General features: G+C 37.8%; 1 protein-coding gene across 1 annotated transcript in view; it reads right to left on the bottom strand.

Moving 5' to 3' along the window:
• The window catches only part of LOC150085960 (dynein axonemal heavy chain 8-like), a 1,559,705-nt gene that overhangs the window by 990,507 nt on the left and 547,039 nt on the right, over nucleotides 1–22,159 (bottom strand). Inside the window, exon 36 of the mRNA XM_090374756.1 lies at nucleotides 10,606–10,710. Coding sequence (XP_090230882.1) covers nucleotides 10,606–10,710 — 105 coding nt within the window. The remainder of the gene's footprint in view (nucleotides 1–10,605; nucleotides 10,711–22,159) is intronic.

Raw genomic sequence — 22,159 nt, 5'->3', positions numbered from 1 at the left:
TTACCAACTATTAGATTGTCTGTTTTTTTGGTCAGCCGGGTTACAGTGCTGTCAGACGACGAGCATTTTCTGAGCGCAATAAACCCAGGAATCAAAATTGGGAAGTCATTTCTCTGGGCAATAATCTTTATCTTAGTTTGATGAAGGACACGAGTTTTGGCAGTAATTGGCAGGTATATTATTCTTGATGAGAATATTTATCAGTTTCTTTATTGCTTCCGTCATGTTATTTACAAAATACAGGATATTTACAATTTTCATTGTTTATTATCATTTTTTATTGTTATTTTCATTGTCCATCATAATTTTTTATTTTTATTTCCATTTTCATTAATATAATTTTATATAGGCCTTACAGGTAGTGTACTTTTACTAACTTGTTAGTTTGGTCCTTATACACCTAATTCCCTACAGATAGATACCATTAAATAAAATTGACTAATACAATGGATTCCGGTTATTTGGGCCACCGGTTAATCGGGGCAGCCGTTTATTTGGGGCAAATCTTAAAAAACAGAAATCAATCGAGAAAACAGCCAGGGTTTACTTCGCTTAATTGGGACAGCATTCCGTTTAATCGGGGCAGGAGACCACAGCACTGGAGATTACCCTACGATTGTCTCCGACAGTACCACGTGGTTCAGTCGAACTTCTGGAGGTCACAACCATAAAACAATAAAAACAATTAGCAGTTACCTGTTTATTGGGCTTTTCTGTTAGTGAAATCTATCATAAACGGACAGTAAACTTGATATTACTGAATTTGCGATAATACCGACAGCTGGAATTCTGCACGTTATTATGGTAAAATGTGTTTATACTTCCATGAAATCTTCAATCATATAAACAAAATCAATTTTGAGATCTTCTCTTCATTCCTATTTTTAAAGCTTTGTAACTCGTTACTCAGTTCTCACTTGCGCGTATCGTGTTACTTGAAATTTGTGTGTGTGTGTGCCGTGTTCTTTGTTATTGATTGCTTATCTTTTTACTGTTTTAAATTTTAACCCCCCGCCCCCAAAAGTCAGTGAACAGAAATGTCAACTGGTTCTTATGTACATATTGCAGTACGTATTAATTATTCCGATTATCATGTATATTCTTCCGATTTTCACGTATCATTTAATTTTTTAATTGGTAAGGTAATAATAAAGGGTAAATTTGTGCTTAATATATCTTTGCTTTTATAGCCTATGGATAATATTCCTCCTATTTTCGCTAATTACAATCGCTGTTTAATAGAATTAAAATTCAACTCACAAATGTGATCGCAATGACCGCTGCTTACTGCACATCATATAGTGAACGGTACTTTACTACTGTGAGTTAGCATTAGCATTAGTAGAGGCATTTGATGCAAGAAAGCAAGTTTATGCAGCATCAGCCAAAAAAAAAAAAAAAAAAAAAAAAACCACTTCTACTTCACCCCTCTCTTCGTTCGAAATACCTGTCCAGCTGAGCCTTAAACTTATTTAGGCTATCAACTTCCACAACAAGTGATGGAAGTCTGTTCCATCATCAAATGATATTGATGATGGTGTATCATGCTTAATGTCCAAGTTTGCAGACGATACGAAGGTTGGCATAATCACCTCCTTATCCCTGCTAGAAAAATTCCTATATATCATTGACAATACACCATGAACTACTCTTGCAGCCCATCTGCACTGCTCAGAGAACTTCATATCTGCCTGCACAACCACTCACAGGTCCCTTTCATTCTCTACCACTGTCAGTGTAGTACGACAGAGTTGATACGTTGCTCTGGGGTTGCTGTTTCCCATATGTAGTACTTTACATTTGTCAATGTTAAACTTCATTTGCCACCTCTTAGCCTATCTGCTCAACCTTTCCAGATCCTGTTGCAGCAGGATAGTGTCAGTAGTGTCCTTGACAACCATGCCAACCTTCGTATCGTCTGCAAACATGGACATTAAGCATGATACACCATCATCAATATCATTTATATATACAGAAAACAATAATGGACCCAACATTGAACCCTGAGGGACTCCACTAATAACATTAGTCCACGATGGGCAGTGTCCATTGATTACCACTCTCTGTCTTCCCCCCCCCCTAAACCACCCCTTTATCCATAGCAGCAATTTGCCTCCAATGCCACACTGCTCCAATTTGTGCAGCAGTCTTCCATGTGCAACAGTATCAAAAGCCTTTCTAAGATCCAAGTATATAATATTAAAGTTATTCCCTGCATCCAGTTCTTTTGTGACTGCATCATAGTATCCAATCAAATTGGTCAGGCAAGACTTCCCCTTAACAAAACCATGCTGCGTCCAAGCTATAACTGAAGTCTTGTCTAGATGATCCTGCAGTGCTTCTATAACCAGTGCCTCCATTAATTTTCCTGGAACAGAAGTTAAACTAACAGGTTTATAATTACTTGTGTCGCCCTTTGATCCTCCTTTGTGAATTGGGGTCATATTTGCATATCTCCAGTCTGTGAGTACCTCCCCTGATACCAAGGAAGCTCTCATAATTATGGCTAGGGGTTTGCTTACTTCCTTTGCTGCCTCCTTTAATATAACCGGATAGATCCCCTCCACCCCGGGTGCCTTTTTTTATGTTTATCCTCAACAATTTCTCCTCCACTTTACTCTCAGTTATTACAAGATTCTCTAGCTTACTGCCAGAGTTGAATAGACCTTTGGCATTCCCCTTGCTGAATAACTCCTCATGTGTGAATGTTGATGCAAAATATTCATTTAGTTTGTTAGCTACCTGAGCAGGATCATCAACAGTTGACCCATCGATATCAAGTGGACCAAGATTCATCCCCTTCCTTCTAGAGTTTGCAAAAGTAAAGAACTCTTTGCTGTTTTTCTTTGTAACCCTTGCCAAAGATTTCTCATAATCTGCCTTCGTCTGCCTAACCTCCTTTGTAACTTGGTTACAGATTAACTTGTATCTATCATAGGCTTCTGTGTCACGTGTTAATTTGATTGTATCCCATGCATTTTTCTTCTCTGCCATATGTCTCATTAGTTCATCTGACATCCATTTAGGCCTAAACCTTGAACAATATTTCTTAGTTGGTATATAAAGCCTAGTAGCTTCCAAGATAAGTTCTTTGAATGCTTCCCATTTTGAATTTGCTGTTGGTAACATCATCAGTTGGTCCCACTGTATAGAATTTAAATACTGTCTCAGTCCATCGTAGTTGCCTTTACGAAAGCAATAACCCTTCCCTTTACCACTAATGGTAGTTACCTCTTTGAGTAAATCCCACTTCAGCACACTGTGATCACTGCCACCTAGTGGTTCTTTTATCTGCAGATTCTTAATGAATGAAGAATCACTATTGATAATCAAATCAAGAGTATTACTCCCTCTAGTTGCCTCCCGAACATGCTGATGTAGAAAACAATCATCCAATAAATCCACAAAAGCCTTGCTAGTGTGTGAGTGACCAGCCCCCAAATTCCAGTCAATATCTGGGAAATTAAAATCCCCCATTATAAGACTCTGATTTACTGGCCCTCTCTATTTCCCTGTACAGTTTCTTATTATACTCATCAGAGTCATTAGGCCTATAGCACACTCCTACTCTCAATTTTTATCTCCCAATGCTTATGTCACACCAAACTGACTCGATACTGCTCTGTCCAGCGATGTTGACTGGCTTCACTTCCTTGGATTTTTGTGTTTCTTAACTAATAGCCTAACCCCTCCTCTCTTCCTATCCTGTCTATCCTTTCTGTAGACGCTGTACTCCCCAAATTCCAGTTCGTCGTAACGTGATTTGATTGTACAGTAAACTAATGGTAAGGGGGGGGGTTACATTGTATTTTTAATTATTTACGTGAAACTTCGGATAATTGGGGCAGCTGCTTAATCGGGCCAAAATGCACTAGTCCCGATGTGTCCCAAATAACCGGAATGGTTATTTGTGTGTATATATATATATATATATATATATATATATATATACATGTGATCATATATATATATATATATATATATATACATGTGAACTTTTTTTCATTTTTGAAGGGATCCATAGATCTTGGTAGTTTGGGAACCACTGCCCTAGGGGACTCCACCTTAGTCCACGAAGCGCAGTGGCCATTAATTACCACTTTCTATGTTCTCCCACTCAACCATTCCCTTTACCCATAGCAGCAACTTGTCCTTAATGCTATAAATTAAAAAAAGTAAAGTGCAGCCATTATCAACCCACTGCAGGATGGAAGCCTCCTCAACAATTCATGCTGAGGGAAAATGGACCATAATCTGCCATGCTGGTCCAGTGCGGGTTGGCAGTTCAACCGTATTCAGCAGTCAGGGGCTTGAACCCCGGTCTACTCAAAGAGCGTGTGCTACTGCACTCCCACTCCTGCCCACTCGGCTATGGAGGCCATACTGCTCTAATCTGTAGAGCAGTCTTCCATGCATAACAGTATCTAAAGCTTTCCTAAAATCCAAGTATATCACATCAAAATTATTTTTTGCATCCAGTTCTTCTTTGATCATATCATAATATCCAATAAAACTGGTCAGGCAAGAGTTATGCATAACAAACCCAAACTGTGTCTGAATTATAACTGCAGTCTTGTCTAGGTGATTCTGCAATACCTCTTTAACCAGTTACTCCATTATTTTCCTTGAAACATAAGTGAAATTAAAAGGTTTGTAATTACTCGTGTCCCTCTTTGACTCCCCTTCATGAAATGGGAATGCATTTACACATCTCCAGTCCATAAGGAATTACCTTGAATTCAAGGATACTTTCATTATTATGGCTAAGAGTTTGCTTAATTCTTTTGCTACCTCCTCTAATATAACTGGATAGATCCACCTCAGGTACCTTTCTTATATTGAACTTCCACAATTTCTCCTCCTCTTTGCTCTCAGTTATTAGAAAATCATTTAACTCTGTGTTAAGAGTTTGATAAACTTCTGGTAAAAATACAAATTCAATTTGTCAGCTACCTGAGCAGAATAATCAACAGTCAAATTATCGATATCAAGTGGATCAATCTGATTCATCCCATTCATTCTAGAGTCTAAGTAAGTAATGAAGTCTTTGCTGTTTTCCTTTGCATCCTTTGCCAAAGACTTCTTGGCAAAGGATGCAAAGCCTTCCCTTGCCTAGCTTCCTTTATGACTTAATTACAGACTACCTTATATCTAGCATAGACTTCTGTGTTGTATGATAATTTATATGCATCCCATGCATTTTTCTTCTCTGCTACAAGTCTCATTAATTCATCTGACATCCATAACAAACCTAATGCAACGTGTATAACACACTCTAAAGCTTAAAACAATATTTCTTAGTTGGTAATTCCTTGAATGCTGCCCATTTTAAATTTGCTTTTAGTAACGTCATCAGTTCATTCCACTGTATAGAATTTACAAATTGTCTGAGACCACTACAGTCACATTTACGAAAGAAAAAACCATTCTCTTAACTTCTGATGGTAGTTACATCTTTAAGTAAATCTGAAATCAGTACACTGTGAACTAGTGGTTTCTTTATCTGCAGATTCTTATTGCATGAAGCTGATAATCAGATCACAAGTATTACTCCCTTCGGTTGCCTCTCATACATGCTGCTATGGAAACAATCATCCAATAAATCCACAAAATTCTTACTAGTCTGCAACTGAACAACCCACAAGTTCTAGTCAATAGCTGGGAATTTAAAATCCATCATTACAAGACAATCTGATTTACTGGCCTACTATTTCTCTGTACAGTTGTCGATAACACACTCCTACTCTCATTTTTTCTTTCCCAATGCTTATGTATCAACAAACTGATTCAACATTGCACTGTCGACCCATGTTAACAGGATACACTGCCTAAGATTTTTTGCATTTCTTAACTAATAGTATAACTCCTCCTCAATTCATATGCTGTCTTCTTTCTGTACATATTTTACTCCCCAAATTCCAATTCTGCATTCCTTATATTTGTGTGACACCACATCTCTGATATCACAACAATATCTGCCTTTGATGGCTTGACCAGGCACTTCAAATTCATCAAATTTATTTACTATATTCCTAGAATCAGAAGTATAGTAAAAAAAAAATCTTACTCGTAGTTACCCTAACACAGTCCATGTATTAATTGGTCCATGTGACTCCCAGCAGTTCTTGAAACTCCCAGCACCTTGCTTTCCAGGCTGCTGATCATTCCAAAAGAAGCAATGCAAGAGCTCTTCCACCTCTGCCTACAGCTACTGTTAATCTCTTAGTCTGTGAATTCCCCCTGGCTAGCAGTTTTCTGACCCAACTACCACTGCCTCAATAGCGTTAGCAAATATTCTTGCACCTTTTCTATTTAAGTGTATCCTACAACCTGTAGAAGCAGTCTCTCCTGTTATCAAGCACAGAACACACTGAGAAAAATTGTACTGATGAGCTTTGAAAAATCTCTCCAGGGCTGAATCGACTGACAAGGCTTTCAATCATATACTGCCTCCTATCATGTCTTGGCAGAATTGCAGACGTTTTCATTTATAACCGTAACTTGCAATTTTTTTCTACACTGACCTATACTTGTTAAGTAAGTCCACAGTTCGTTTACCATTAATGTGATTAGTGCCAACGTGTATAACAAGGTCACCCTTTGTGCCCTTAAGAGATATCTGGTCTACAACTTCATCAACTTTTGCCCCGGGCAGACAAACCCTGTTACTATTCCACCTATCCTTTTTGCACAATATATTTCTCGTATTCCTGACAATAGAGTCACTGACAATAAGTAGCTCCTGTGGAACCAGCGCATTCTGCCCTGCAGATTTCTGCTCTATTGCCTGATGCAGAAGAGTGAGCTCTCCCATTGAGTTGGGCAACTGAGAGCTTGAAGTTAATTCCTTAAAGGGCATCTAACCTTCTGTTCGTCTCTCTTAGACACCCATCAGAATGCTGAATTGGTGCCTAATTTCTCCACATATTCCATGCACCTAGCACACAACTAGATGTTGTCTTGTTCCACAAAGGTTTGCATACATTTTACAAGGTGCACATTTTTTTAGACTATGATGCATTGGAGAATCAGCCACGTTGGTTCTCTGACGAGCTACAGCACTCCTGCTACTTTGTTACTCTTTTCTGGGAGGACATGATTGCCATTTAAATACAAAATTATTAATTAACAATGAACATTAATAAAATTGATAAATTTAATTGATTAATTGACAATACTACACTAAGGTAATAGATTCCGAAATGCAGTGATACGTATTACGCAATCTAGTTTTATATTTACGTTACACTATCCAGTGTAACGTTATGCTATGCAGTAACATTCACAATGTTAAATTAGTTATATCCTTAGCTTAACACAAAAAAGTATATGCCAAACAAGTGATTAAAACCTTCAAGCTACTCATTTATCACAATTAAAACCCTACTGTTCCTCTGCACTACTGGTTACCTGCCACAATATTCATTCCAAAACACCAATACAATAGTGGTACGAGCAGTGAGTTGTAACTTTAAAAATCACTACCTAAATTTTAAAAAATAAGTTATCAAACATGCCATTTAGTTTATTTGTTTAATTAATTAAGACTATTTAATCTATTTATAAAACACAATTTAATATATTAACGAATCAAGAAAATGTTAAAAATTTTCGAAAAACTTATCCGTTTGCACGAGCTTTAAAATCCTGTATCCTAGGACCTATAATCTCATTCCAAGGTGACACAAAACAGGAATAAGTTAAGGAGCACAGGTTTTGAAAACAGATGGAGAAATACCATCACTTCTTCAGTACTTTCTTGACATCAAGATGGATCAAAATTCTTCTAACATCCTTTTGATGGAAGACGACAGGAAGCATTGAATGCAGTGTAGCAGAAATGGTAGGAGGTGGTTTAGGAATATCCTCAATACATGAGTTAGAAGAAAAGTAAGATACTAGAAGGTCAGCTTTATCTTCAGTTGAAGTGGCAATAGAAACATCTGATTTTGACAGAAATGGGAATAGAGATGGGCAAAAGTTGCAGCCAATAGTTTTGGCAATAGACCAGAATACTTGCCATTTGGACAAGATGCAAGTTTTCTACTCTTAACCTGTTCAAATTCTAGTTTGGACTGATTAATAACTGCATTACAATTGTTGTACACTTTGGTGTACAAAAAAGTAACCTGGAGCTTTGGATGCAAGCCATTCATAATATGCAACATTCTTCTTGAACAGTCTTAGCACATTCATTGGAAAACCAAGGGTTAGATAAAGGATGCGATTTTAAGGTGGAGTAGTGGTATTCTTATAGGGATGGAATAAAGGATTCCATCCCTACAAGAATAATTTCACTGACATTTTGAAAAATGTCAGTGAAATTATGATGAACATTTTTCAAAAACGATCAAGGTGAAACAGCAACAGTGAATGCCAAGAAATACCATTACATGCAATAATACCATAAATGCAATAAATTAATCTACCAAAGTAAGAAGACAGAATCACTTGTTATCCACATTACAATGGATATGCCACACAAGAAGTTTCCAAGTAGATTAGTTTTGCATAATTGAGGAAAACAGGTCCCTCAGATTTGCTGCAAATCCCTCAGATTTGCTTTCAGTGATGATAGCTAAGGCAATTATGTTACATTTTTTAGTCAAGCGTGTCAAATTTTGGCAAGACCCAGATGTTTTGAATACATCTTCTAATTGCATCCACCCATCCACTCACACACACACACACACACACACACACACACACACACACACACACACACACACACACACACACACACACACACACACACACACACACACACACACACACACACACACACACCAAAAGTTCTTGTGTGAGACTGCAAATGCCAAACATTTTCCTGATGTTCGAAGATGTGCCATTGGCATATCTTAAAACATAAGAATGTTTCAAAGGAATATGAAGATAATCTGAGAAACAAGCTTAAATAACTTTAAAAGATGTTTCAAGGTTTAAAAGACTTTAAAAGATGTGTCAAGATTTAAAAGACTTTAAAAGATGCGTCAAGGTAGTGAATAATCTTCCATGCGCAACAGTGTCAAAAGCTTTCCTGAAATCCAAATATGATATCAAAATTATTTTTTGCATGTGGTTAAAAAGGAACTGGATGCAAAAAATAATTTTGATATCATATATTTGGATTTCAGGAAAGCTTTTGACACTGTTGCGCATGGAAGACTATTGTACAAATTGGAGCAGAATGGTATTAAGGGTAAGTTGCTACAATGGATAAAAGGATGGTTAAGTGGGAGAAGACAGAGGGTGGTAATCAATGGGTGCTGCTCTTCTTGGACTAATGTTATTAGTGGAGTCCCACAGAGTTCAGTGTTAGGTCCACTGTTGTTTTGTATATTTATCAATGATATTGATGAAGGTATATCAGGCTTAATGTCGAAGTTTGCAGATGATACAAAGGTTGGCAGGGTTGTTAATGACAGTAATGGCAGTGTGCTACTACGACAGGATCTAGATAATTTGGGCAGATGGGCTAAGAAGTGGCAACTGAAGTTTAACCTTGACAAATGCAAAGTACTGCATATGGGTAGAAGTAACCCCAGAGAAACGTACCAACTGTGTGGTACTACACTTAAGGTGGTAGAAAATGAAAAAGACCTGGGAGTAATTAAACAGTCAGATATGAAGTTCTCTGAGCAATGTAGACAGGCTGCCAGGGCAGGTCATGGGGTTTTGTCAATGATATATAGGAATTTTGCTAGCAGGGAAAAGGAGGTGATTATCCCTCTGTATAAGGCAATGGTCAGGTCACGCCTTGAGTACTGCGTACAGGTCTGGAGGCCTCATTTTAGGAAGGATGTAGATTTACTTGAGCGTGTACAGAGAAGGGCAACAAGATTGGTGAGGGGAATGAAGGGATCCTCTTACCAAGAGAGGCTTACGTTCTGCAACTTGCAGTGGCTGGAGACTAGGCACCTGCGCGGTGATCTGATTGAGGTATATAAGGCCTTGAATGGGTTGAGCACGCTGAATTCTGATGGGATCCTTCCACTTGTTCAGATTAAGAACCTAAGGGGGCATAAATTCAAATTAAGAAAAGACAGATGTAGAATAGATGTGCGGAAATTTGCCTTTAGCCAGCGGGTGGTTAATTGCTGGAACAAACTTCCATCTGTCGTTGTGGAAGTTGATAGGTTGAATAAATTTAAGGAGGAACTGAACAGGCATTTGGAGGGAATGGTGTTATTTTTTTTTATTTATTTTTTTTTGGCTGATGCTGCATAAGCTCATACATTTGCTTTCTTGCATCACATGCCACTACTACTACTACTACTACTATAATACAAGAAATTTAAATGTTCTCCAAGAAAAAGTCTATAAAACCTAAAGAATAGCCTTTCACATAATCAGTTACTCGATTAGATAGACCTCTTTTATTATAAGTACTTAAAATATAAAAAATATTAAGAGGGGAATTTTTTTTTTTTTTGATATACACAAAAATGCATTGAATTGCAGGATAATCATAGAAGTGCTAAAAAGTTTTTGAAATAGGGAATTTCACGATATGCAAATCTCTACATGCAATTTTGGCTACTGGATCTTGAGGATTTTATGATGTTTAAAAACAGAATTATATTTGATAAAAAAGTTTTTCCTTACTGGTACTTCTTCTTTTTCCCTAGAAATGAAAGATAAGATTTCATCATATTCGTCTTCATCAAATCTTACTTCATTAACATTTTCAAATATACCTAAGAGATGTGCCTGAAAAATGATTTATAATAAAGATAGTTATTCACAAAATTTTAGAGTCACAATTCAGTTTTACAACTTCTAAGAAAATTAAGCAATCATCAAATAAATTTTTGTAAACAGGTGTGCAATTCATTTTCTAAGTATATGCAGCTCAGTGCCATTATATAATTTTTAAATGCTTATTGGTCATGTCTCATTTTTTAATATCTTTTGCTACATTTTGTTCTTTAGAGAGCATTTTAAAATATTAGAATGCAATTATCGATAGAAAATTTTCATGGATCTTTTTTCCTAGTTAATAAGGAAATTCAAAATAAAAATAAAATACAACACTCATAATCTTAGCAGTTATTTTAAAAAATTTTTCTTCCCAAAATTAGTTTTCAATAGGACCATTTTCATTATATAACTTTTAAAAAGTAATAAATTTAAAAAAACAGCAAACTTTTCTTTTCAATTGTATTTTTATCCATTGTGAAGTTAGGCAACTACACTTGAAGGTAATTTTGGATCTCTACACATTAGGGCTAATATTTTTATTTGAAACATTGAAATATGCAAGTTGATAATATTTCTATGAATATATCAAAAGGTAATGGGGGGCAGAATTTAGGGAATATTAGAAATAATCAATAATCCACACAATACATAATGGAGTCAAGTGAAATATGATGAAAGAATTCACACAGACAGAAAAGAACAGCTTTAGACATTATAGATGTCAATTTAGTTGCTACTTTATATAAAAAAAAAAGTACAATTCATTCACCAATGATTACATATTCCTGAGGATCCTGTGTACTACAACAAAGTAGTATCTTCTTTATGTCTATGAAATCTCAGTCCTTCTACATAGATTCATACAACTAAGAATTATTTGTTTTCTTCTTAGTTTCATGAATAAACTTATTTTAGTAGGACTGAGTTTTCATCAGGTCTCAAGATGATAACATTTAATAGCTCCAATGGTGTTGTGATGGACAAAATCATTTTGTTTTATAAGTACATCATGTATGACACCCCCCCCCCCGTGGCGAAAGATCTTTTAATTCTGATCATGTCCATCTTGCTTCACAAATTTTACTGCTTCCATACAAAGAGACTGGCCATAAGCCATGTGAGTCTGTTTATAACCCAAGAAAAACGTCCATGATCGTCAGTCCAAATTTTTTAAATACTGAAAAATGCCTTATGGCTGCTATACCCATTCCTTGGCATGTCCTTGAAGGGTGTGAAGTCATGCTTGCAACAACCACTCTTATTAGCATTAGCATTAGAATTAGTAGAGGTACATGATTCAAGAAATTTTTTTGCTGATGCTTATACTGCATCAGCAAAAAAAAAAAAAACACAACCTTCTCATTTCACCCATCCATTCACTCAAAATGTCTGGCTAGTCCTGACTAGAATTAATTTAAGCTGTAAATTTCCACAACAATAGATGGAAGTTTGTTCCAGCAATCAACCACCCACTGGCCAAAGGCAAATTTCTGCACATCTATTCTACAACTGTCTTTCCTCAATTTGAATTTCTGTCCCTTCAGGCGATTAATCTGGGCAAGAGTAAGAATCCTATCAGCATTGAGCTTGCTCAAACCATTCAAGGTCTTATACACTCGATCAGAATCACCTTATAGGTGTATAAAGCCTTGAATGGTTTGAGTATGCTCAATGCGGATGGGATTCTTCCTCTTGCTCAGAGTAATCACCTGAGAGGGCATAAATTCAAATTGAGGAAAGATGGTTGTAGGATAGATGTGTGGAAGTTTGCCTTTAGCCAGCAGGTAGTTGATTGGTGGAACAAACTTCCATCTGTTGTAGCAGAAGTTGATAGCTTAAATAGATTCAAGGCAGAACTTGACAAACATTTGGAGTGAGTGGATGGGTGAAATAAGGGTTTTTTTTTTTTTTTTTTTGGCTGATGCTATATAACCTTGCTTTCTTGCATAATGTGCCTATGCTAATTGCTATACACTCAATCAGATAACCTCACAGGTGCTTAGTCTCTAGACACTGTGATTTGAAAACCGTAAGCCTTTCTTCATAACAGCTATCCATTCACTAATCTTCTTTCCTTTCTCTGCACTCATTCCAGCATTCACCTCCGTATCAATGCTAGAAAAATTCCTGTATATCATTGACAAGACACCATGAGCTACTCTTGCAGACCGACAACACTTCTCAGAAAACTTCATATCTGACTGCACAATTACCCCCAGGTCTTTTTCATTCTCTACCACCCCGAGTATAGTACCACACAGTTGATATGTTACTCTGGAGTTACTGCTACCCATATGCAGTGCTTTACATTTGTCAATGTTAAACTTCAGTTGCCACCTCTCAGCCCATATGCTCTACTTTTCCAGATCTTGTTGCAGTAGCATACTGTCATTAATACCTGTGTACCATCTTCAAACTTAAGACATTAAGCCTAATATGCCTTCATCAATATCATTGACAAATATATTGATATTTGTCAATGATATTGACAAATATCAATGGACCCAACAATGAACCCTGGGGGACTCCACTAATAACATTAGTACATGAAGAGCATCCATTGAATACTACTCTCTGTCTTCTTCCACTCAACAAACCCTTTATCCATAGCAGCAACTTGCCCTGAATGCCACACTGCTCGAATTTGTACAGCAGTCTTTCATGTGCAACAGTAACAAAAGCCTTACTAAGATCCTAGTATATGATACCAAATATGATATCAAAATTCTTCTTTGCATTTAGTTCCTTTGTGCCCACACCATAGTATTCAATGAATCAAATTTAATCTAAATATGTAAAAGAGTAAGAAAAAGGCTGTTTAACCATGGGTAATGCAACACCAACATTTCTACTACCTAGTAAAATGATGCATGCAAACTACCTAGGTAGTAGAAATGATTAAGATTCATTACCCATGCTTAAACAGCCATTTTCATACTCTTTTACATTTTGTCAAGAAATATAATTAAGATTAAACCATGCACACCATCAAGCATCTCTCATATAGTGGAGATATACTTCATAACTGGGTTGCCACTATTGAAACAGGGTATCTGCCCACGCACCAATGATGAAGCCAACTAGCTTCAAAACTATGCTGTCTGGGTGGTGGTGGTGGTGGTGCCCATCTGAGAATAAATAACAGTAATCTTCTCTAACCGAGAAGCCTTACTTATTCAAAGTAGTGAAATACCAAGGTGACTCAGTATGAAGGTATTCACAATATTAGATATAAAACAATTATGCATGCATACTACCAAGGTAGTAGAAATGATGGAGATGCATTATCCATGCTTAAACAGCCTTTTTCAACTTTAAGCTTATTTGAATAGTTGGTAAAAATGTTAAACAAAATTTTCCGAAACATTACAAATTTCAAAGTGTACTGCATCCAAATGTCACACATCACTGTTAATACAGGTGCCTGGTGGCATACTGATCAAGGTGTCAGCTTGCCCAATGGCAAGTGGGCCCCCTTGCAATAACATTAGACAATATGTTAAAAATGTTAATGACTTTGAAAATACAGGTGGTGCCTCGCAATTCGACGTACCGCAATTCGACAGTCGGATTTCGAGGGCTAGCAAAAATGCTACATGATATTACACGATAGAATTCTTTGCTGGACTATGTAACTGCGTTTAACATTACTAAATAGCACTAAATAGTGACGGCTGCTTCATACATTTTAACCAATGGTATTAAAGAGCGAGAGTAACATTTAACCAATGATAGATAAAGCGGGAATAGATCCCTCAATCGTTCAGCTACGTTAGCCGTCCTCAAAGATAGCTACAGGTATGCCGTCAGTTCTTCCTGTTATGAGACAACATGATCTCATTAATAATCGTAATCTGAGTTCACATTTGCTCTAGTTGTTTGTGCTAATTTATAATTCTGCATTTCTCATAAAGTAAAAAATTTTGTGCTTTGGCAGTTATTTATTTTTTGAGTAAAATTTGATAATGGATCCAAAGAGAAGTGAACAGTGGAATAATTCAGGAAAGAAACACACTTGGTTGAGCATAGAAAAGAAGAAAGAAATTATAGAAAAAGTGCAGAAAGGTAGAACAATTAGAGATGTAGCTCAAGAGTATCGCGTCCCTAGGTCAATCTTGGCAACTTTTTGGCAACAAAGACACAAGATTATAGGTACTAGGGTGTTCGCTGGAGCAATGAAAATTTCTGACAGAAACAGATCTTTAATCAATGAAGAAATGGAAAAGCTGCTTCTTACCTGGATTAGAGAAAGACACATGAAAGGAGATCCAGTAACTCAGGCAATGATCTGTGAGAAGGCTAGGTTAATTTTTGAAGAATTTCAGAAGAAAATTCCAGGACGTATCTCAGATTAAACTGATGAATTCAAGGCAAGTGGTGAGTGGTTTCACAGATTCAAAGGTAGAACAGGTATCCATAGTGTTCTCAGACATGCGGAAGCAGCTAGTGCAGATAAAAAGGCTGCAGAAGAGTTTGTGAAAAAATTTGAAGATTAATCATGAAGGAAGGCTACTTGCCACAGCAAATTTTTAATGGGGATGAAACTAGGTTATTTTGGAAGCACTTACCAAATCGAACATACATCACGCAAGAAGAAGTGACGCTTCCAGGACATAAGCCTATGATAGGCTTACCTTGTTATTGGCAGCAAATGCAAGCGGAGACTTTAAAGTAAAGTCACTTCTCGTTTACTACTCTAAAAATCCTCGCTGCTTTGGGAAGAAAATCATCAAGTCCAAACTGCCAGTGATGTGGAGATCCAATGCAAAAGCCTGGGCAGACCAGAAAGTCTTCAAAGATTGAATTTTTGAGGAGTTTGCCCCGAGCGTAAAAAAAATTCCTCATTGACAACAATTTACCTTTGAAAGCACTTCTGATTCTTGACAATACTAGTGCCCACCCCCAAGACTTGGCAAACATTCTTGAAATTCACTGATCCAACCCATGGATCAAGAAGTAATTGCCTGTTTTAAAAAAACTTTACACCAAGGCTTTGTTTTCACAGCTTTTTGACGTGACTCATTCTTCTGATAAGACACTGAAGGAGTTCTGGAAGACTGAGTTCAATATTCTTCACACCATTTCCTTTATTAAAACTGCCTGGAAGGGAGTGACACAGAGGACCCTTCGTGCATCATGGAAGAAACTCGTTCCTTCCTTTTTTCGGGATGACAACAATGCAGTTCAAGCCACTGAAGAATCAGAAGCAACTGCAGCCATGCAAGAAATCATTTCGACGGCGGAGAACCTCGACATAGGACAAGTTGATGAGTCTGATGTGGAAGAGCTTGTGGAGGATCACGATGACGAACCAACCGTGGAAGAACTCAAAACAATCAGGAAGGAAAAGAGAGAGAAAAGGAAATTCCACTTGAAGAAGAAGAAGAAGAAGACAGGGAAAAAGGACCAATGCCAACAGCTGCCATTAAAGAAATTTTATTCCATTAGGAGAAGGTGCAGTCTGCTTGTTTAAAATGGCACCTAAGTGATGCATAGTAGTGTTTAACAACACTACTATGCATCACTTCAAGGCTATCTTGAAAAAGAGAGAGAGTCCACCCTTGATCAATTCTTCATCCCCATTCAAGCCAAGAGGAGAAGAGAAAGGGTAGAACAAGATAAATAAAACATCCTTCCAACATCTAAGGCTCAATGAAATGTATGTACTCATTATGTATTTTGTAATTTCATTTGTTATATGGTAGAATATAGTAAAGTCAATAATACTGTGTATTTCTCTCCGACAACGAATTAATCAATTTTTCCATAAACTTATATGGAAAATATTGACCCGCAATTCGACAAATTCGCAATTCGACTCTAAATCGGCGGCAGATTATAGTCGAATTGTGAGGCACCACTGTACAATAAAGTAGCTTGAAAATACAATATAAGTTCCAATATTATTACTGTATGCAACTAAAATTTACATTATATTACTATTTTAATAAAAAATTTTTAATAAAATCATTTTTATTAAAGGGTGGGCCCCCTTTGTCTCCTGGCAACCAATATTTTTAGACCCAGTCCGCCACTGCAGGTGCCGGGACGTGTACTGTTGCATAGCATCCCAAAAAAAAGCATGATTATTACAACATCATTCTGTTCAATGCCAGCGTTTGATACACCTCTGGCATTCCAGTCTCTGAATAATTCCTCATGTGTCAATGTTGATGCAAAATACTCATTCAGTTTGTTAGCTACCTGAGCAGAATCATCAACGTTTGAACCATCGATATCAAGTGGACTAATCTGATTCATCCCCTTATTTCTAGAGTTTACATAAATAAAGAATTCTTTACAGTTTTTCTTTGCATCTTTGCCAAAGATTTCTCATAATCTGCTTTTGCCTGCCTAATCTCCTTTGTGATTTTCTTACAGACCAGCTTATATCTACCATAGGCTTCTTTGTCACCTGTTAATTATATGTATCCCAGGCATTTTTCTTCTCTGCCACATGTCTCATTAGTTCATCTGAAATCCATTTAGGCCTAAACCTTGAACAATATTTCTTAGTTGCTATAAAAAGCCTAGTAGCTTCCAAGATTAATTCTTTGAATGCTTCCTATTTAGAATTTTCTGTTGGTAACATCATCAGTTGGTCCCACCGTATAGAATTTAAAAACTGTTTCAGACCACCATCGTCACCTCTACAAAAACAAAAACCACACCCTTCACCTCCGATGGTAGTTACCCCTTCGAGTAAATCCCACATCAGCAAAGTGTGATCACCGCCACCTACTGGTTCCTTTATCTGCAGATTCTTAATGCATGAAGAATCACTACTGATAATCAGATGAAGAGCATTATTCCATCTGGTTGCTCCCAAACATGCTGCCGTCAAAAAAAATCCTCCAATACATATCCACAAAAGTCTTGCTAGTGCGTGAGTGACCAACCCACAAATTTCAGTTAATATCTGAGAAATTACAATCCTCCATTATAAGAATCTGATTTACTGGTCCACGTTATTTCTCTGTACAGTTGTTCATTATTATTATTATTATTATTATTATTAGCTGTATGGTGCAAGGAAGCCTGAGGCTTATGCTGCACCAGCCAAAATCAAAAAAAAAAAAAAAAAAAAAAAAAATTTTTGAATTACCCTTAGAGAAAGAAGAGAGAGAGAGAGAGAGAGAGTCAGAAGTAGAAAGTACGTTTGTTGTTGTTGTTGTTATTATTTGGTTTTTAGGAGCATTAGCAACTAAGGCCATATTGCTCCGGTGCGGTGGTCATTCCTTGACCTTTCCGCATACTCAGTATTTGGTGGTGACGGGCTCGAACCCCGGTCTAATCAAGAAGCGTGTGCTACGCACTGCTGCTCCTTCCCACCTGGCTACGGAGGCGCAGTAGGTTTGTATGTTTGTTATTTGGTTTTTGGGAGCATTAGCAAATAAAAGGCCATATTGCTCCGGGATATGCGGTGGTCATTCCCTGACCTTTCTGCATCCTCCGTATTTCGTGGTGACGGACTCGAACCCCGGTCTAATCAAGAAGCGTGTGCTACGCACTGCTGCTCCTTCCCACCTGGCTACGGAGTCGCCTTGTAGAAACTAGGAGGGAATTACTAAGAAAGAGAAGAATGATGATATCCAGCTCAGGACCCTGTGTGTGCTAAGCCCATACTCACCAGATGTGAGCCCCTGGGGTTAATTATACTCATCAGAGTCATTAGGCCTACAGCATACTCCAACTCTCAATTTTGCTTTCCCAGTGCGTATGTCACACCAAACTGAATCAACACTGCACTGTCCTCATGTTAACTAGCTGCACTTCCTTAGATTTTGTGTTTCTTAACTAATAGCATAATCCCTCCTCCCCTTCCAGCTCATCTATTCTTTCTATACACATTGTACTCCTCCAAATTCCAATTCTGCATTCCTTATCTCTGTGTGACACCCCGTCTCTGATATCCCAACATCTGCCTTTGATGTCTTCACCAGCACCTCATTTTCATCAAATTTATTTACTAAACTCCTAGCATTGGTGCAAGCGCAAGTATACATGCACTTGTTCTTATTCTTGGCTATCCTAACACAGCCCATATAGTTACTTTTTACGAAATGACTCCCAGCAGTTTCTGAAATCCCTCGCACTTGTTTTCCAGGCTGCTGCTCATTCCAATGGAAGCAGGGCAAGAATCACTTTCACCTCTGCCAGTGGCTACATTTAATGTAATAGTCCATATATCTCCCCCGAAGGTAGCAGTTTTTTGACCCATCTACCACTGCCTCGATAGCATCAGCAAATATTCTTGCACCCTTTCTATTTATGTGTATCCCATCCCTGTAGAAGCAGTCTCTCCTGTTAACAAGCACGGACCAGGCTTATAAACTGGATTAATACTGTTGCAAACTTTTCTGCATCCAAGAAGGTTAAAATCACCCCTCCACTTGAAAGTGTGGTGCAACAAGGACCACAATGCAGCTTTTGAGTGAAGCAACAACTGCACAGAATTTGGAAGGAGACAAATGATGCTGGTGATCGAATTTCATATTCAAAAGCAAGGGCCCATTTCAACAGACAAAAATCATCAGCGATTGCTAAGTTCTTCAATGCTCAGCTTCATATGGGAAAAGTTCCTTATTGTCATCGGTGCCTTAGCAATCAAATCCTTGTTGATCCTCACCATTGGATGGACCACATTACAAGATTTCAACCGTCAACTGTGCTGCCCCCAAAATTTGACGTGCCACATCACGTGTTCTCTGGATGGCTTTCCCAGTTATAATTTCACTTCACCTCAACTTATAAAAGCCATCAATTCATAGGCTCACCCTGCTGTTACAGGTGCCAATAATGTTCCCTAATTCATCATTAAGGCCTGAGCCCTTTTATTATTCAACTGATACTGTCTATTTACAATGACATCCTGAAGACCTGTTCCTTTTCAATTGAGTGGAACAGCTATAGTGTCAGGCCTACACCAAAGATACATAACCCATCGCTAATGAAGCATTACCGCCCAATCCCTAAAGTCTCGAAACTTCTGAAGTTATTGGAAAAAATGCTGCTACTAGTCCTCACAAAACAAATACTTGCAGACAAGCTTCCTCAGATTCACTACACTCTCTCTCTCTCTTAGCGATCGACGACTACAAACCTCGTCGCAACCACAAATGCAAATACTTGCAGTGTTCGAGAGCAATCACAAACTCGCCATAACTTACTTAGATACGGAGGCAGCGCTTGATGCTGTGAATGTCCCTTCTCTTTTGTGGCTTTTGCAGTCTTACTATCACATCAAGGGAGACAAGCTGTGTTTTCTATCTGCTCTCCTTAGCAAGAGGTTGTTGCAACTTGACACTCGAGGAAGGTGCTATTGGAGGGCTGTTACCAGTGGAATCCCACTGGGGGGGGGGGTTATCCTCTCAAGATTGTTGTTCACAGAATTATTGCTCCACTGATGCAAAATAACCAACAAATCATCTCCTACGCCAATGACTTAAGATTCTTACCCCAATCGGGCCAAGTCCCAACCTCATCATGACCACTAATCACAATAATACTCCTTTGAAAACTGCATCCTTTCTACAGCACTATGGCCTGACAATCAACTCTGGGAAGACCAAAATGATGATGTTCACTCTGAAGACCAATCCTTCTGTGATTGCTCCCATCTTTGGTAACACCCAAATCCCAGTTGTTACTTCACATTCTGACTTAGGTGTAATTTTCGACCCTAAATGAAAGCTAGATGAAATTGCCTCCTGGGCCTCGAGTCTTTGTTGCACAACAAAACAAAATCCATTGTACATTAAAGATCCCGAAATCATTAGGAAATACATCAGAACAATTATCAACCCACCATTACTGTATGCATCGGAAGTCTGGGCTTCAGCCAGCCAAATGACTAAAAAGGCTCTTATTGTATCTGAATATTGACTACTGAAATGGGCCAGTTTGAAATGAAATCTCTCGCCACAAGCTAGAACAACAGCATTAGCAAATGCAATGAGAAATTCCCATCTCTCTGAGCTTATTGATTACAGGGGGTTTGTCATCAAGGTGAAAATGGTTGTGGATCTTATCTCAGAGCCATCCATATAGGATACGTGCTGTTGGAGAATCCCTATCTCTGCCTTGCGGACTACTCCTAGACTGGCCGCCAGGAATTAGAGACTTTTCATGACAGATCATTTCCTCCCTTTTTAGATCTCTCCCAGATCTACAAACTTGAGGCTGATCTTCAGAAATTCCCATGTGATAAAAGATATAGAAAGAAAGTGCTTTCCATACAATGACACCAGTGGAACTGAGTTTTTTTTTCTAGTTTATTTTCACTTTGTGTCTTTGCAGTGTTAACCCCTGGCCTGCATGACATGATGGGTCGGTTGCAACATTCAGTTCTCTGTAACCATCTTTTTCTTAGGTAGCAATAAAGATACAGTACTAAATATTGATCAATGGGTCTATTAACCTTATCCTATTTATAAAAATGTTTATCTGATAACAAAACAGTTATTTTATCTATCGTTTTTTGCCTTTTATAATCATCCACTGGTGTCTCCCATATATAAGATTCCAACAGGAGACTGCCAATATATTTAAACTCCATTTTCCCTGGTATTATTTTTCCATTTGAGAAATATCTTCGTGAAACCTTTCACTGTGTTCATTGGAGACCGCTGTCAAGTTTTCAGGAAAAAGTCTAAATGGAAATGAAGCTTTAACGACATGTTGTATCCAAATCCCTATACACTAAAATTAGCTCATCCACAATTTTGTAATTTTTCATTGCCTAAAAAAGTTCCAGCAGACATTTTTAAATGCCTTCCAGGCTCTTATTTCTGTACTATTTAAATTTTTAGTAAATTCCTCATTTTGGAACAGTAGTTTGATTTGAAAACCACACAAAAATTCCCTTTTATATCTTGGCTGCACTGATTCAAGGAAGCTTTTGCCTCAAACAGGAGGCGCCTCCGTAGCCAGGTGGGAAGGAGCAGCAGTGCGTAGCACACGCTTCTTGATTAAACCGGGGTTCGAGCCCGTCACCACCAAATACGGAGGATGCGGAAAAAGGTCTGGGAATGACCCCCGCATATCCCGGAGCAATATGGCCTTAGTTGCTAATGCTCCTAAAAAAAAAAAAAAACCAAACCAAAAAAAACCAACCAACCTCAAACAGGAAAATCCTTCTCTTTTTTTTGTCCATCACTTTCACAAATATTTTTTATCAAACCTAGCTTGATATGCAATGGAAGTAAATAGATTTTTGACTTATCCACTATAGGAGGATGTGCTACATTCTTCTGGCCTAGTGTAGTTTCTGAATAGTCTGGCCACTTTTTTTAACCTGTAGTGGCAATCCTTTCTTGGCTGTGTTTCAGTGTTTCTTGGCTGTCCCACTTGCATAAAAAGCAGTAGTATTTAGAGTACCCACCTTGCAACCCAGTCAACAAAACTACCACTTTTAGGTAGGCAGAGATATTCCATTTGTATTCTTTATAGAATATTT

This window comes from Mastigoproctus giganteus, chromosome 5 (genome assembly GCF_048544385.1).
Source record: "Mastigoproctus giganteus isolate SK-2022 chromosome 5, ASM4854438v1, whole genome shotgun sequence".
NCBI lineage: Eukaryota > Metazoa > Arthropoda > Arachnida > Uropygi > Thelyphonidae > Mastigoproctus > Mastigoproctus giganteus.
This window is presented reverse-complemented; position numbering and strand designations above follow the sequence as displayed.